Source organism: Sarcophilus harrisii, chromosome 1, assembly GCF_902635505.1.
Source record: "Sarcophilus harrisii chromosome 1, mSarHar1.11, whole genome shotgun sequence".
Taxonomy (NCBI): Eukaryota; Metazoa; Chordata; class Mammalia; order Dasyuromorphia; family Dasyuridae; genus Sarcophilus; species Sarcophilus harrisii.
In genome coordinates this window covers 74,572,299-74,590,574 of record NC_045426.1, presented here as the reverse complement: position 1 = coordinate 74,590,574, position 18,276 = coordinate 74,572,299, and the positions used below count along the sequence as shown (strand labels likewise).

At 36.1% G+C, this 18,276-nt stretch overlaps 1 protein-coding gene across 2 annotated transcripts in view; it reads left to right on the top strand.

Annotated features, from left to right (window-relative positions):
• The window catches only part of C1H7orf57 (chromosome 1 C7orf57 homolog), a 44,689-nt gene that overhangs the window by 6,498 nt on the left and 19,915 nt on the right, over positions 1 to 18,276 (top strand). The window contains exons 1-3 of one of the 2 annotated variants that reach the window (XM_031957248.1): positions 9,769 to 10,087; positions 11,592 to 11,655; positions 17,532 to 17,723. In XM_031957248.1, coding sequence (XP_031813108.1) covers positions 11,601 to 11,655; positions 17,532 to 17,723 — 247 coding nt within the window. In that variant the 5' untranslated portion in view covers positions 9,769 to 10,087; positions 11,592 to 11,600. Of the gene's footprint in view, positions 1 to 9,768; positions 10,088 to 11,591; positions 11,656 to 17,531; positions 17,724 to 18,276 lie in introns of those variants that run through there. The other variant, XM_031957246.1, reaches the window with a different exon arrangement.

Below are 18,276 nucleotides of genomic sequence, written 5' to 3'. Positions count from 1 at the left end.
TTGCTGAATTATTTTGTCTTCATCTTAATTTTTCTCTTAAAATTTTTACAAATAGTTTTTTAGGAGAACAGGGGAAAGAACAAAGCAGAAAGTCTAGGTGTTGTAAAAATAAAAGATGCTGATAAAATCTACAAAAATATATACATCATCAAGAATGGAAAATTAACTCAAAGGACCACTTTAAAGAAAATAGTTGTAATAACTCCAGTCTGATATTTTCAACTAAAAATTAGACTTAAAATATCTGAATATTCCAATAGTATCTCAAATGCAAAGTATTAACAACCACATGGAAAAATATTCCAAATCACTAATAATAAGAAAAATAAATACAAATCAAAACACTCATGAGATTTCACCTCAATTTATGAATTAGAAAAGATGACAAAAGATGGCAATTGTCACTGTTGGAGAGTGCGGAAAGATAGGCACATTAGTATATTGCTGGTGGAGCTGTGAGTCAATACAACCATCTTGGAAAACAATTTGGAATTATGCAAATAAAGTGACTAAAATGTCCATATCCTTTTAATTAAGTAATTCTATGCAGGCTTATACCTTAGTTCTTTTCTTTATTGCATGAAATGTGCTTTGTTATTCACTTCTGTATTTTTCTGAACACTGCATCACAAACTTAACTAAAATACAGAGGAGATGCAATACACAATATTTATAGAAGGACTTTTTGTGTTAGCAAAGTACTAGAAATAAAGCTGATAGCCATTGGTTAAGGAATAACTAAACAAATTGTAACAAAAGAATACTACAGAATATCACTGTTCTGTAAGAAATGATGAAAAAGAATAAGCAACTTAAGAAATATTAACTGAAGCAAAATGAAACAGATCCAAGAAAAGAATTCATATACACCATGATTAAGATGATGTAAAAAGAAAGAACAACAAAACTAAATGCTGGAAAATAACAATGATTAAATTTCACACCAAAGAAGAAGTATAAGAAAAGACTTCTTCCTTCTTTTCAGATGTGTGGGTCTAGGGATATGGAACATGTAATTTAAGTTCCATTTTTTTTTTCAATTTGTTTCGTTGAATTTTTTAATCTTCACCTTTTCCAACTTCTTGTTATAAGAGATAAATCTCTGTTTGGGGGTGAGGTAAGGGATAACAAAGTAAGTATAGATGATATAAAAATAAGTTGTTAGTAAAATGTATGTGCATTTATATTATCATCAGTCTAATATGCATATGCCTGCTACAAATATGCTTTTATCCAAACCAGATATAGCTAGAGCCTCTAAAATTCATCTTGATTATGTAATTCTGTGTTCCTCTGCCCCCATTCCTGTAAGTCACATAATAGAGAATACTAAACTTGGAATACTAAACTTAAAAACTTTGACTATGGGCATGTTACAACCCTTAAATGATTGCTTTCCCACTTAAAAAAGCTTGAAGTATATATAATATGAGCAGTAATTTTTATATTTGTATATATTTATATATTTCATATATGCTCTATATCATATAAAGGGTATACTTTATATTTTGTATAAAATATATATTACATAGGAAATAAAATATGGAATATATCAAAAGAAATATAGTCTATATGATACATAAATATATATATATATATAATATGTGATATAAATATATATTGAATTAATTGAATGTGCTCTACCTATTTTCAAGAGTTGTAAGGACCAAATGAGGGTAATATAAAGCATCATATAACTTTAAATGCTCTATAAATGTAAACTAATTTAGTTACCATAGAATACTGATTCTATAACATACATAATTAATTATCTTAACCTAATTAAAATGCTTCAAAAGATCTGTGTATATATATATGTACACCTATATATATATATATATTCACAAATACATTCATATATTTTGTCCCATAACAACAAGAGCTATAGGTACATGTATATAGATGTATCTATGTAGCTACATATACATACACGCATTTATCTATCTATCTATTTATGTATCATTTAGATTCAAAGTTACAAGGAGCCAGGAACTGCTTTTTCCAGAAAAGAACACTGGCCAATTTGGTGAGGCAAGTGGCTGCCTAAATAACAATTGAAGCCAGATGCCAAAAGTGTTAACCTCATCCTCAAGACAGAAAACAAAAACAAAAACAACCCCCAAAGCAACCCACAAATTAAACCCTCATGTCCTTGAGCCCCTTCCTGTTTTCTCTAGAACTCTTACAGTAAGTAGTCATCCATTCTTTCAAAGAACTTACATCTTTGATTCTTTCCCATTTGCTTCCAAATACATTTAGATTTCCCTAATGCTTAGAAACAAAATAAACAAAAAAGAAACTTTTCTTGAACTTTCTATCATATTCAAGTATTATCCCATCTTCCTCTTCCCTGGAAAACTTCTTAAAAGAACATGCCTTTGTTCAATGTCTCAGTACTTACCTTTCTTTTTATCTTAAACTTTATTCTATCCCCATATCTTCTAAGATCATGACTTGATCCTTGCTTTTGCTTGCTTTTACTCCATCTCTCCACTCTGGGTATTTGTTGTCCCCCTCTACCTGGATCACTCTCCCTCATCTCAGCCCAGCAGTTTCCCTGTCTTCCTTCAAACATCCGTATAATCCCACCTTGTACCAAAAAAATCTTTCCCAATACCTCTTTATGCTAGTGCTTTCCCTCTATTGATTATCTCCAGTTTATCTTTTATATATCTTATCTGTACATTGTTTGTTGTTTGTTAGTTCCTCCATTAGCCTGTGAGCACCTTTAGAACAGCAACTGTCTTTTACCTTTTCCCAGTTCTTAGCAAAGTGCTGGTACAAAACAGCTAAGCATTTGTTCAATTCTTGTTGCTTGATATACTTCAGCTTTCCCAATCATAAAACAAATAGGTTGGATTAGCTGAGATCTATGATTCCTTCTATTCTAAGATCTTCTTTCCAACCTCTTCAACTCCTTGTAATCAGTTACATCTATAGCATGCTACTGAAACTGATCTCTCAAATACATTAGATTGACCAAACCTATCAATTATTCATTCTGGGTTTTTTGTTTGTTTTTTAGTCATCTTCTCTGAAAGCTTTGAAACTGTTGCTACCCATCTTCTATTTGACATGATGCCAGAAGCATCACAATCTCTGGCTTCTCCTTTTATTTCTCTTAAATATTTCTGTCTTATGATTCACTGGAACCTTAAATGTAATGTTTTTCCTAAAGCACTAGCTTCTCTTTCTGATATTGCTATTTTTGTCTGTAGCATCACCATTCACTATCTCCTGTGTTTATAATTCTGAGATTCCTTTAACTAAACCTTCCTTCGTACACACCTTTTACATTTAAATTCTATTGATTTCACCTCCAAAAAATTTCTGTGGTGATAGTTGGAATAAGGAGCATGTATCTCTTCCTTATTTCAACTATCACCACACTTATATAACTATCACACATTTGTATAGGGTCTCATTTTTACTTTCTTAGACTGTTGGAATATAAAATAAATAATTTCAGTAATTTATTCCAATGGATCTATTATCTAATAAATATTGGTATATTCTCCAACAATACAGATCACAAATTTACCCTTCACATAGGAATCTTGTCCATTCCCTCCTATATTCTTTCTCTAATCCACCCAAAGGCAGGAGATCTAGCTTTTTTTTTTTTTTTTTTTGGCATTGAATATGTGTCAAAGAAGCAGTAGGAGTATCTACTTGTTATTCCTTATTTTTGCTATGTGACCAGCCTCATCATTTTTTCCAGGCAAACCTCTAATGAAATCAGTAACTTAAATTTAGTGGTAATTCCTGAAGGCGAAGGCAGCAGGTGGAGAGTCAAAAGAATCTGGAGAGCTAGTTGACTTGGGAATTGAAAATTTGCTTTTAAATTATGACCTAGAAACAGATTCACAATTTAGATAATCTTTTTTTGCCAGAGGCTTGTAATGTCAAAGGCCCTGGAAAACTTCAAAAGATTTTTCACTTCAATCTAAGACAATTTCAGTAGACTTAGGATAGAAAATGTCATCTGTATATGGAGAGAGAACTATGAAGAATGAATGTGGATAATATTTTCATCTTTTTTGTTTGTCTGCTTGCTTTTTCTTTTCTTTTTTTTTTTTTTCCTTTTTGGTCTGATTTTTCTTGCACAGCATCACAAATATGTAAATATGTTTAAAAGCATTGTACATGTATAACCTAAATCAGACTGCTTGTTATTTTAGGGGTGGGGAGGGCAGGTGATAGGATGAATGAGAGGGTATTTGGAACACAAAGTCTTACAAAAATGAATGTTGGAAACTATTTCGCATGTATTTGGAAAAATAAAATACTATTGAGGGAAAAAAAGATTTCTCACTTTTCAAACTCATAGTCCCCACCCAAGAAAATGCAGGAAAATCACTTCTTGACACTATTCATTTTGCTGATACCAATTCAATCACAAGGAGAGCAGGTCACATAAAATGGAAACTTCTATGGTAAAACCAATGAAAATAAAACAGAACCCTTGGAAAATAAAAACCTTCCAAACAACACTCCTTTCCAAGGAATACAGATATTTCTTATCATTTAAAGTACAAAATAGTCATTAATGCTCTTGTGATATCTACTTGCTTCCAATGGGAATTATGAGGAGCTCTTAGTTGTGACTCATCCTATAGTTCCTTATAGTTCTCAGCAGCATTGCCAATTATTGCTCTCCATTATTGCTCCTTCCTCTACAAAAAGTCTCACAGCAAAGATCTAGAGAAGACCAAAATCAAAGACAAAACTTACTATCTTTCAGTGAAGCCTTAAACAAGAGAAGAATAATACCATAATGTTCTCTGCTTGGCAGGAAACTCAGTTCTTCTTGTACCAGTCTGTGATACTAGACTAAGGACTTCCTCACCCTAAGGCTATTCTCCCTTTTCTTCATTCTAGGCAGCCCTGGTCTAATGTCTCCTGCTTGTTGGGGTTTGTTAAAATGGTTCTCTCCTTATTCTCTTTATATAAATTAATTGTTCCTTCTTGGTCTCCTTTGCTGAATCTTCAGATCAGTCTCATTTTCTGTCTCACAAAGTCTCTGTCCCAAGCCCTTTTCCCTCTAGTCTTCACAATGTCTCTCTCTCTGAGCTCAGTCTCTCATAAGTTTAATTGCTTTTACAAAAAACGATCCTCAAATCTATGTATCCAACCCTAATTTTCCTTATAGCACCAGTCACACATAACTGCCTATCTACTGATGGATATCTGCCTCTCAACACCCCGAAAGCATTTAAAAATCAACATATCTAAAAAAGTATTCAGTATAATTTTTAATTATTTCCTTCCTCCCATAAGTCTGCCCCTTCCCCAAACTTCCCTGCTTCCATTGAGGGCATCACCATCCTTACAATTATCTAGGTTCACAATCCTAGAATCACTCTTTCTCTTTCCTCAACCCCTACTATAGCCAATTAATTGCCAAGTTTTCTTCAATATTGTAAACCAAGTTCAAGATCTTAAATTCAATAAGCATTCCCATGAAATCCAACTAAAAAAAATTAATATTTAAAGATCAAAATAATAAATTTTAAAAACATAAAATAAGAATAAAATACTATACAGCTCTTCCATAAATCAGACAATCAGGAAGTACAAAACATTGTCTGACTTACTTTGTCTTTACATTTTGAGAAACAGAACCTTACCCTTTTCTTAAGAGATAGTTCCCCTCTAGCTAGTATATGGAAAGAAAGGTAGGAGCCAGGGAGAAGTGAAGATAGAAGTAATAGAGTATTAATAAAAAGGAACTTGCAGTGGGAGAAAATGGGGACAGTAGTTATACTCAAAAATTTGAAGACAGACCAATCATTCCTCCCAACAACAGCCTCACTTGCTTGCTGTCTGTGTACCTCTTACCTCATGAATATATCTCCATTATCCCTCATATCTGTCTTTCATTTCACTCACACTAAGTTTAGGCCTATATAATTTCCTGATTAGACTTGCAAAAATCTTTCAAATTTTTTTTTTTTTTTTGTTACCCACCACATCACTCTCTAATCAATTCCCCATATAGTTGTCAAAAATCTTATTTTGGCAGTCTGAACATACAACTCCCATGCTCAAGAATCTTCAATGGCTTCCTATTGCCACTGGAATAAAATATAAACTCAACCTGACTTTTTAACACTTCTCACAATTTGCACTCCCTTTTTTTACTCACTTCTTTCTACTTTCTTTCCCTCTACACTTGCCAAATTGACCTACTGTTCCACAAATGCAGAATTCCATCCTCTGATTGGTGCCTTTTGCACAAATGGCATTCTTTAGTTTTCATCAGGGTTCTGTTCAGATATCACCATTCATAAGCTTTTCACATTCTCCTAGTAATTAGTATCCCCTCCTACTCAAATAATCTTTTATTACATATTTTATTCCTCAGTAGAATATAAACTTCCTGAGTAAAGTACTATTACTTTTGTCCTTTTTGTCTGGGAACCTCAGTCTAGCATATTGTTACAGTAAGCTTATTTATGTTTATATATGCTTGTTTGATTGAATTGTCCTTTCAGACACATAAGGAGCATATCTGTTATGGTTTACCCACTTCAAGAGAGTCTCTGGCACCAACTTTCTGTCAAATAAGTGACTACAAATTATGATGTGTTTTTTCCTTTTGATATGTGTTCAATTTGAAGAAAACTTGTCTGATTCTTAATCTATCCTGTAAACCACTTTAATTTAACCCTAATACAGGTAGGTGGCATGTGTTGCATAAACTCTTAATAATCAAGTACTAATTAAGCATTTCTGTGTCAGGTACTAGGGTCAGAAAATCTTCTTGCCTTCTGTGCCAAGTACTAGCATCAGAAAGATCTCCTTGCCTTCAAGAACCTTCTACTTTTGAGGAGGAGATAATACGTCAAATTATATACAAAATAAGTATATAATAAAGGATACACCATTTAGTACTGAAGGACAAAGGGAGGGAATCCAAAAGGCTTCATGTAAAATATGTGAACTAACCTTGAATGAAATTAGAAAATCTAAGAGATGGATACGTGGAGGGGAGAGATAATGGACAGCTATTCTGAAAAAAGAATAAGGGCCAAGATGATACAATGTTGAGTATTGGGTACATCAAGTTAGTCAGAAAGACTAAAATATATAAAGGAAAGCAATATATAAAAAAGCTACAAAAGTAGATTGGGGCAGGTTGTAAAAAGCTTTATTAAATAATTTGTATTTTGCTCTAGAGCTAATGGGGAACCATCAGAGTACAATGAAGACTATTTAGCAATCTGTCATAATTGTAATAGCTCAAGTCCAGAGTGATAAGAATTTGGATTACAGTTGTAGCCTTTTAAGTACAGAAAAAGAGAGAAATAGCAAAGAAGTAGATACCTTAGCCGGCTTGGTAAATGACTAAGTATATGGGATGAGGATAAATATCTCTGAAGCTGTGAATCTGGGAAACTATAAAGATTAAGTGTATATATGGGATTATTCTAATAAGGTTAAGACTTCCAATAATTCCTGCTAGTTAATATCATCTGAGATGTAAAACAGGAAAGGTAGGAAGAAAATTGTGCTCCTCTGACTCCTTCAATATATGAATTTTCTCTGAGAATATCTTTTACATAGATGGAATGGGAATGGGTAAAAAACTCAGGACTATCTAGCCAGTAAAAAAAAAAAAATAGGGCCCCACCCATCAAGTGGTTTACATTATAGGGAACACTGCATGCAAAAGACTATGTACAGGCAAGATATAGTACAGTGCAACTGGAAGTTTATTGGAGGTAAGGAATGTTTCAGGAGAGAACTCTTGTTAACTGTGAGATGGGAGCTGAGTCAGGAAGCCAAGGGTGCTAAGAGTGAGAAGAGAAATGAGAGAGATTCTAGGCCATAATCAGGAGATCCAGTACCATAGGCAACAATGACAGAGAGTTTTCTATTTAATGATGGAGATTAATAGGGAGAGTTTGACAATCAAGTAGAGAATGGCTAAAATGGTGAATGAAGTCAGGGAGATCAATTAGAAGGTAATTCCAGGCAAGTAGAAATAAGGATCTGTACTAAGATGGTAACTCAGTGTTATTGTAGGCATGGCTTTAAAGTCAACACCTTTCAAATTTGATTTTGGAATAAAATGTGGTACTCTCAATTGAGTGAATATCTGACAAAGAAAAAAATTATTTTGCTCTAACAGCAAGAGTATACAAAGATTTGACATCTAGCTTCTCCAGAAACAACCCACCTTGTCTCCATCTGGAAATGGTATCTAGTCAGAAAGTCACCAGCAAGTTGTTTGATCTCAAGTAGCCACCAAATATGAAAAGGACCCGTTCTAGGATACTCTAGGATCTTTTATATCCTGCAAATAGAAAGCTACTTCAGAGAAGCCAGAATCAAGCAGGTTTTTTGGAGGGAGAAAACTTCATTAGCTAAGTCAGAAAAGGTGTCAGGAAAATGTTAGCCCTGTTATACTATATAAATGAAAAGAAGGGGAGTCATACATGAGATGTTGAAAAGACAAAGGTTTCACTAGGGGTTGGATATATTGAGAGAGCTGGAAGGAATTAAAGAAGACATTAAGATTGTGAACATAGGGGTGACTGTAAAATAGGGGTACTCTGGACAGTAATCTGACTAAAATGGGGTGAGGGAGCATTTGGGGAGGTGGGAGAAAGATTAGTTCTATTTTGGATATATGCAGTTTGAGATGTCCCCATTCAAAAGACTTAATGAGAAGAACTCAAATGCTAGAGATATAGAGTTGGATAAATAAATCTAGGAAGCATTGAACTCCAAGGAGTTTTGCAGCATTTAGGATAAAACAGCATCTTTATATAGTGTTTTACAACTGCAAAAGATTTTTATCTACATATTCATTTGATCTCAAAGAGCACTGTTAAGTTGTGATCCCATTTTACAGACTAGGAAACCGCAGTTATAGTCACTTGTAAGCTCCTGTTGTTCAATTGTGTCTGACTCTTCACCACATCATTTGGGGTTTTCTTGAAAAAAAAAAAAAATGCGGGAGTCCTTTGTCTCCTGCTCACTTGCCAGATGAGAAAACGGAGACAACAAGGGTAAAGTGACTTGTTCAGTCAGGGTCACACAAGACAGTGTCTGAGGTAGGATTTGAACTCAAATCTTCCGGACTCCAGGCCAGGGCACTCTCCCATGGATGGTAATCTGCAGTAGTTTAAAATGCGGTGTTTGCACATGCGTGTGCAAAAGTGGGGGAGAGATGGGGAAATTGTCTAGATTTGGGGAGACCACAGACTGAGGTCCCCGTACAATCAGGCCTTCTGGCGCGGCCTCGGGCTGGAATCGAGGCCTGTAATGGCCAGCTTCGGCGCAGCAACATCAAGACTTAACTTTGCTCAGTGCCTTTTACCTCAAGCCAAGCAGCCCCGTCCGGCTGTTAGGGCTCCCAGGTCAGAGGGCCCGAGTTCCTATGCAGCCTCCGGCCTTGCCTGGGGAATCTTGGACCCCCACTTCGCAGCTCTGTGCCTCGGTTTCTTCCTCTATACGAAAAGGCTGCGAGATCCGAACCCGAGATCCTTTCCTGGGCAAGATTCATGACGCCGCGACCACTCTGGGCTGGTCACTAAACTCACTCCGAGGAAATCAAAGAAGCCTTCACGGGGCAGTCGGGACTCAGGCCCACGCACGGCGCCCACAAGAAGCGGCTTCTCAGACCGTGCCCTCGGCCTCAACACCCCAACACCGCTCCGCGCCCCTCCTTGAGAGACCACGCCTTCCAACTGGGTTCCACCTCTGCACCAGAGACTCCTCCCCTCCCCGGCGGCCCCCTCTCCTCCCTCCCCCTGAGCTCCCCCGCCTCCGCTCCCGCGCGGGCTCCCGCGGCGCTGATTGGTGTCGGGTCCGCTCCGGGCCCGCGGGCAGCCGCTGCTGGGGTTTTTAAAGAGTTTCCGTTGCCCGGAGACAGTAGCTTGTTGTTGCCCCTGTGGAGGCCACACTGCTTTTCCCTGCATTCGCGCCCCGCTCCTCTCCCCTGCACGCTGCCCCTCTGTCTTCAGCCTCCCCACACTCCCAGACTCGGACTACAATCCGCCGCCTCCCCTTCTTGCCCAGCCGTCTCACAGGGACCCGAGGCCCGGGCCCAGAGCCCGAGTGCGGCAGGCGAAAGGTGCGAAGGGACGTGGCCTGGACCCCAGGCGAGGGTGGGGGCGCGAGGTGAACTTGCAGGGTTGGAGAGCTATCGAGAAAAATGAATTTTGAGGACCGGCCCTCCCGGCCCCCAAGAGCAATGAGCCCCCGGACTTGGCATCCTCGTTCATTCTGTCATTCCCTTGGCCAACAAAGTTTGTATTGAATCCTATATTGTGCACACTTGCACGAATTTCCTGGGATTCGGAGCAGTAGAGGAACTCGGAGCTGAAGAATGTGGGCAGGTCCTTTGCCCACCTTTGGGGCTGCTGCTGCTGCTGCTGCTGTTTGTCCTTTGTTTTCGGAGAGAACCGTGGCGTCAGAGAGGTGATGTTTGATGTGCAAGTGAATTGGATGGAAATGAGGGCTGTGCCAGGCACCTGCCTCACTTCTCCCCTTTTCCCCCTCATCCTCCAGCCGTCGGAGGCCAGAGAGAGGCCTGAAGCACTGGAGATGGCCCCAGCTGCAGTAGGAGATGTCGGATTTATTAACTCCAGGTCTTTACTAGGTCTCAGTTTGACGCCCGTTCCAGTTTTAAGGCAGGGAAGAAATGAGGCAGAGAATGGCCTCTTTTGTCCTGTTAAAAAAAATAATCACCCCCAAAGGAGAAGGCCCTCAAGGATTGGGGCCGAAAGTGAAGCAATTGCTATATTATCTGGCTCTACCGGGCAAAATGAGGCTAGTGACCTCGTACAACCGTCCCTCACTGAAATCCAATTCACCTGCAGATCATGGTATCGCCTCCAATTCACCTGCACGTCATGGTCCTGATGTCATGGGCCTTTTTGAGAAGAAAGGACTTGGAACCCCTAGGAGCTCCACTGGGAACCCAACTGGAATTGCCCAATCACACAATATGATATTTTATGTTTTCTGCCACTTTCTCCCTCTCCCTCTCTTTCTCATTCATTCATTCTCATTCTTCTTTCCCTTCCCTTTCCTCTGCCCAAATGAATGTAAATTTTGATTGCTGAAACCTTGCACGAATTTTTGAGGTTTACGGGCTAGATTTGTTTGTGTCTTAAGGACCATGCCTTAAAACTAAATCATTCTAACTCTCATTAATTAACCAATACTAGGATCCACACCAAGCCCCACTTGGTCACTGTTTCAGCCCTCATTGGATTGGCTTAGTTCTCACCTTTAATACAGAGGTCAAAAGAATTGTACTGGCTTTCTTAATTTAGTAAACTAGTTATCAGAAATGATTGTTGTCTCCTAGTAAAATAACATCATCGAGTAAGAAAATTATAAGAATAAAGTTATAAATAACTGTATAATAAATTATATTTATTATATTAAATATATAATTATTTCTATAAATTATTATATAAATATTTTAAATATAATTTTATGTAATATGTAAATAATTGAAATATAAATATATATGCATATAAATAAATTTATGTATTAAATAATAAAATAAAATTATAAAAATAAAAAATAAAGAATTAATTTTGTTCTTTTCAAAATAATGTCTACAGATCTCAGTAATGAGAAACACAAGCAAGGACCTTACTCTGCCTACCAGTCGCTATGCTCCTTGTGGTAAGTCTGGCCATTTGATCTTTGTAATAATTTCCAAGTAGAAAGTTAGAGATCGGGCTCTAAATTCCCATAACCTAATTGTGTGATGTGTTAAAGGTAATAGCAATCCCTTGTTCCAAATGATGTGTTTGAGGTTTTGCACCAAATAATGAGATTGATGTTAGCACCAAATGTTGGAGTTGTCATGTGAAGAATTCACAATGGCCATTCTCTTTGTCAAAAGGTTTATTTAAGAGAAGTTACAGATAAATGAAGAGGTATAATAGATACCAGGAATCGTAAATATGAAATAAAATTGGGGGAGCCATATAATTAGCAAGGAAAGAGGTTTTAGCAATTAACAATGGAAAAGACAAGTTTCCTAGGGGAACTCACAATTAACCAGGAGAAAGCACTTAACTGACAGGCTAAATCCATAGAGGAATTTAGTACCCTAAAAGATTTAGTTAGCTATAAGGAGACAGACATCATGAGGCAAGAGTGGTATGGTGGACTGACCCAAAACTAATTCAGCAAAGGTGACGTGGGTCATGGACAGATTTATAGGAGAAATTTAATCTCAGGAGTTTGATATAACTTCAGTTTCTGGCTGGACTACAGCAAGGTCTACCCACAACCTCCATATAGGGTGGGTCTGTAAACTTAAACTCATAGTGCCCTTCCCTGCTTCGCTCAGGGAGTAATTTTGTCTGTATTTCAGACTTTCTCTGCCACCCCCCACCCCCCCCAGTAACCCAGGACCTCATCAACAATTTGAAATTGTAGATCTTTCATACATTTTCAGAAAGAAAAAACTCTTAAAGAGATTTGGGACATTTTATTTCAATACTTACATACATGAGAAATGAAAAAAGAAACAGCAAATTTTATACAGTTGTCTTATATTAACAAAAGAAAAATGAGGTCATCTGAAGGTACAGTGATATACCAATGGTTGTTTGCTAGATCATTAGTTTCTTTGATTTCTTTTCCCCAAAAGAATCATACTCTTAGGTCTGGAAAGGATCTTAGAGATAATACAGTATAACCTCCCCATTTTTCAACTGAGGAAACCAAGGTTCAGAGAGACAAATCCACTCTGGAGTAATGAAGTACTACTACCTTATTTCACAGAGAAAGTGTCACTTAACTCCTGTACACCAGGCTTGGTTGTACCATGCAGCCTTTTTTCCTATCATTTAACATATTTCTGTCCTTATATTTGATGTCCTATTCCATCTTTATATGAAAATAGCTCACATTCTTATATAATTTGACAATTTACAAAGTGCTTTTCTCTCTTTTTTTGCTGAGGCAATTGTGGTTAAGTGACTTGCCTAAGGTCACATACCTAGGAAGCATTAAGTGTCTATGGGGATTTGAATTCAGGTCCTCCTGACAGGCAGGTGCTCTATCAACTGCATCACCTAGTTTCCTTTTTTTTTTTTTTTTTTTTTTTTTTAGGCCTTTGGGGTCAAGTGACTTGCCTAGAGTCACACAGCTAGGAAGTGTTAAGTTAAATCTGTGATCAGATTTGAACTCGGGTCCTTCTGACTTCAGGATTGGTGCTCTATCCCTGTGCCACCTAGCTGCCCCCAAAGTGCTTTTCTCATAAGTTTTCCATAAAGTTGGGAGTACAAGTAGTTATTTTTTTTTTCTTTGTTCTGAGGTGATACCATGACATGCAAGTGAATTGGATTTAAGTGACAGTGGGCTATGCAAAATCACCAGTCTCACTTTCTCCTCTGGAGCCATTTGAGTCCAGTGGCAAGAGATAGATCAGGACTGGAGATGGCCCTGGATGAACTGGGATACCTTGGCCTTTTTAAGCTAAGATCTTTAACTGATCTCAGTTTGACTAAGACTGCATCCATTTAGTGATTAAGGTTAGGTAGCAATTGAGGCAAAAAAAATCTCCTTTTTCACCTAGTCAAAAAGAAAATCTAAAAAAATAAATCTGGAAGGGGAAGACTCTCAGGGTTTCTAACCCAAACAGGAGTGATCCAAACAATGACCACTTGGGACTTGGTTTTGGTTTATTCTCAGTTTACAGATTAGGAAACTGAGCCTCAAGGAAATTTAAGTGAATTGGCTATAGTTTCACAGAATAGCTGAAACAGTGGACAATTATATAGTATTTTAAAATTTTCATTTGAGCCTAATGAGAACCTCTGTGGTTATATGCCACAAGCATTTATTAAACACATGTTCTAATTTATATTCAAAGAAAGGTAAAAGAGAATCCCTGTTCTCAGATTTTAATTATTATAAGTGGTAAAATGAAAGCTCATAGAGGTAAATGAAATTACCTGTATTCACATAGAACAGTTGATGTCTTATTTATCAGTTGCCCCTTCTTCTAATAATTATTGGACTTAAAGTGATAGTTAGCATCTGTTATTTCTAAGGGGGATAGAAAAAATAAAAGAACTGAATGGTTTCCTTTACTCTTTTCCCCAATTCTTAAATCCCTTTATTTTGATACAAAGAGAAAAGAGAAAATAAGAGAAAGACTGATTGGAAGAAGAGGAAAGAAAAGAGGACAAGATGAAAGAAGTGATAGAGGAATTATAGAATGCATTCCAGAAGTTTTCTTTGGCCATCTTGCATCCATCTTTTATTTTCTTGAATTAAAAAAAAATCATTATTTACAGGAAGGTTATATTCTTATAAAATGAGAGGGTTAGTCTATTTGTCTAAGAATCCTTCTAGCTCTAGAACTATGATTTCTCTGAAGAAAAAAAAAATCTAAGAAATCTTTGACTTAACAAGCAACAATTTTAGATGACTTCAATTTAAGCAATATTGTACCAAAGTTGTTGATTTCTCTATTTAAAACCCTAGAAGATTTGATCAAGTGGCTTGAGAAAATGTGTTTAATAAATATTTCTTGAACTAGTAAGGAATATTTAGCAAATGACTAATGGATAGAGATTTTTTTTTATTACGTTCAATGATAGTAGTGAATCATTTAAAGAGAGTATTCTAAAAACCTTAATGCATTTTTAGGCTGTAATAGTTACTAAATATTACATTCTATGTATGACAAAATACATACCATTAGTAAGTACATTACATAATTATTATGGTATTAATTCAGTCACACTCTTCTAGTTCCCCTTGTGGTCAATTGGGCTTAAAAACAAATTTTTACAGATTGTTGGGGTGAAACAAAGTAAATCTACCTCTAATGAAATCCTTACTCTAGGCCTGATTAGAATGGTATTCATGAGCTAGCTATTTTCTGCATTTGAATTGATTTCTCCTTTTGTTTTTAAAAAACATACAAATTGGGAGGAAGGAGGAAAAGGCTTTAACTTTCTAGGATTGGTTTTATTGCTCTCTCTAGAATCATCTCTTTAGAAATGACTTTTCATCCCACTAGAAAAATCCTTCTTGATAGTTGGGTTTTGCCCTCTAACTACATTGTTTATAATAAACATATTGTCATGTTTGAGAGTGAACATTAACCACTGCAGTAAAATGGTCCTCTTTAATGAGAAGAGAGATGGAATTTTCTGGCCTCTTTTGATCAGTTATCAATGAAAATGGAATAAGTTCTTATTGATTAAGTATTTATGTGGCAAATGTTATGCTAGGTTCTGGAGGTATAAATACAAAAGAAAAAAGGAAACAATCTCTCTAGCTTATAACAACATACTCAACAAATGGTATTCATTCTTTTGCTTGTAGTCCTTCATTTAGGAGGAACCTATTAACTCCCAAGGCAGTCTTTTATAGACTTTCTTTAGAAAACTTTTCTTTACATACACAAAAATTCTTTACAACTAGTTTCTACCTATTCCTAGTCCTAGACTCTGGAATCAAACAAAACAAGTATATTGTCTTTTTGAGGTGATAATTCTCCAAATACTCTGAATACTTCCAGAAAACTATCACTTCTCCCCTTAAGTTGTCTCATGGAAAGCAACAATCTGTTGCCTCTCCCAACACATAATTCCAGTCAGAAACGACCTTCATTTTAATTCTTAGCTTTACTCCCTTTTTCCCTTCTGTCCTCTTTCCCCATCCCAGCTAATCCTTCTGTTTGGGACAAAAAGACCTACCCAAATTGACTACTCAGAGATCACTCATAGAAAGCAGAATTATTTATTAGAATCTGGAGAAGTGGACCCCATCCTGGTCTGTGAGCAAAATTTCACAGCAGGATAGGCCAGAGCCTTGAAAATGCTTACAGCTTTTATACATTTCAGACAAAGAACCTCCAAAATCCCACCCTCTATATGTTGTGATTGGTCACATAAGTCTACTGTTCCCCTAACTGGTCAGTGGAATGTAGTAGACAAGGTGATATACAGCTTCTTCAGGCCGTGATCTCTTCTTTGGACAATGTAATGCAGTCCAGGCCTTATCTAAAATCATGTGACTGGGACCTATAGGCTTGATCTACTTTAGCTAACAGTCTCTGATCAATATGTGCTTAATCTGTAAGTTCTTCACCTTTTCCCCCCACACTTCCAATGACCACATTCAACCCGAGGGAAAAACAAGTACACCCCTTAGCCAGAACTCCTATTTCTTTACAAATCTTTGAATTTTAACTTGCTGAATTAAAGTAATTCAGTTAATCAGTAAATATTATGTACCTATTATGTACCAAAGTAACTGCTGGGCACTGGGAATACATGTACAAAGAAAAGCAATCAGTATTTATATTTTAATGAAAGATAAGATACCTATAAATACATACAAAATAACTATAGTTAATAATTATAATAGCTAACATTTATATAGTACCTATTAAATGCCAAGCATTGTGCCAAGAGATTTAAAAGTTATTTTCTTTTTTGATCCTCATAAAAACCTCTGGAGATAGGTACTTTTATTATCCCTGTTTTATATTTGAGGAAATTGAGGCAAGCAGAGGTAAATGGTTTGCCAGGCTAATACAGCTGGATTTGACCCCAAGGCCACCTAGCTGCAGACTTTTTTATGCATTAGAAAACTGAGGCTTAGAGAGCAAAAGATGGTTTGTCTCTTTGAGTTTGATCTTGAACTCCTGTTAGGATTTCAAAAGGTAAAAATATTGACAGGAGGATACTCTGGTTTGGAAATATGAGAAAAAGCAGAAAATTTAGGGACTTATTGAATGAGCAACAAATAGTTCCATTTTGGCTAACACTTAGGGTAAGTGTAGAGGAATGGGAAGAAATATTAAGGCTCCTGTATTTTAATATTTTCTATTTAAGTGCCCTTGAACTTTGAGTTTTTCAAATCTCCGATGACCTATAGACCCAAATCTTCTAGGAGTTTAAGAACAGATTAGCTAATTGAAAAAACATTAAAGGTTATCTTAATGCTTTCAGTTATTTGTCATTATAGATAAAACATTGTTTTTCAGGTATATATCTCAAATATAATTTGTGGTTCAGTTGTATTCTGCTTTTACGGAGGAAAATCAGAAAAAAATTGACAGTCTAGAGGGAACCAAAATAATCATTTTTAAAGAATTTTAAAAATCCCTATATATTTGAAAATGAGGTGGAAGAAAAGAGGTACTTGATGCTTGTTATAGAGTGTAATTTATTTTACTTAAGTATTACTGTCAATGTTAAGGTTTTAGAATTGGTAGTTCTACAGAGTTAATTTGTAACTTTCCATTTCTTTGTAAAGGATTATGCTAGGAATTAGGAATGTTAAAATAAAAATTGATATTTCCTTTGTCTAGTTTGATGAATAAAATAGGTGTTCACAAGCCATTGTGTAAATTAAAACAAGAATAACTATGTGAGAAGTCAGACAATTTCCTGTAAGTTTAGCACCTACTAGATGTAGTCACCTCAGAGACAGTGCAGTACATTGTATAAACCAATATGAAAGTAATTAGTAGATACCAATAATTACATTTATGTCTAATTTCCGTATTTTATTTGCAGATTGGTATTACCATCTTCCATTGAAAAGATCTGAGAAATCCTCAGAAATTGTACTTCCTCCAACATCCCAGATTCCAGGTCTGAGTGAACTTGCAGAACCACATAATGAGATTACATTTGGCTCCAGAAGAAACTGGATAAAAGACACTGATTCAGAATACGTCAAACTTGCAAAACAAGGCGGCAGACCTGGTGAATAAGTTCATGGGCTTTATTTTGTTTCCTTTTGGGGATTTTATTTTTTTATGAATTGTGATAAGGAGACAATAAAAAGGGAAACTTGTTTTTAGTTAATTTCTTTAATATAAATGTTTACATCTCAAAAAGTTCTATTTTGTATTTTGGGGAGGCAGTACAGAGTATTAAGTATGCTGTCAGAACCATATTGATTGACTTGAGAATCAATCTAAGTTTAGTATTTTTTATGAGATAGCATGGAATTGATATAGAATCTACAAGACCTGGGTTCAAATTTCACTTCTGTTGATAAGCATGTGACCTTGGACAAGGTATGTTTCCTGGGCAATTCCCTAGGACTAATCAATTTAAAAAAAAAAACAAAACATTTTTATTTAAAGTTTTGAATTCCAAATTCTATCCCTTCCTTCTTCCTGAGATGGAAAACAATCAAAGATAATTTATACATGTGCAATTATGTAAAACATTTTCATATTAGTCATTTTGTACAAGAACATTTGAATTAAAAAAAAGAAAGACAAGTTAAAAAAAACAGCATGCTTCAGTC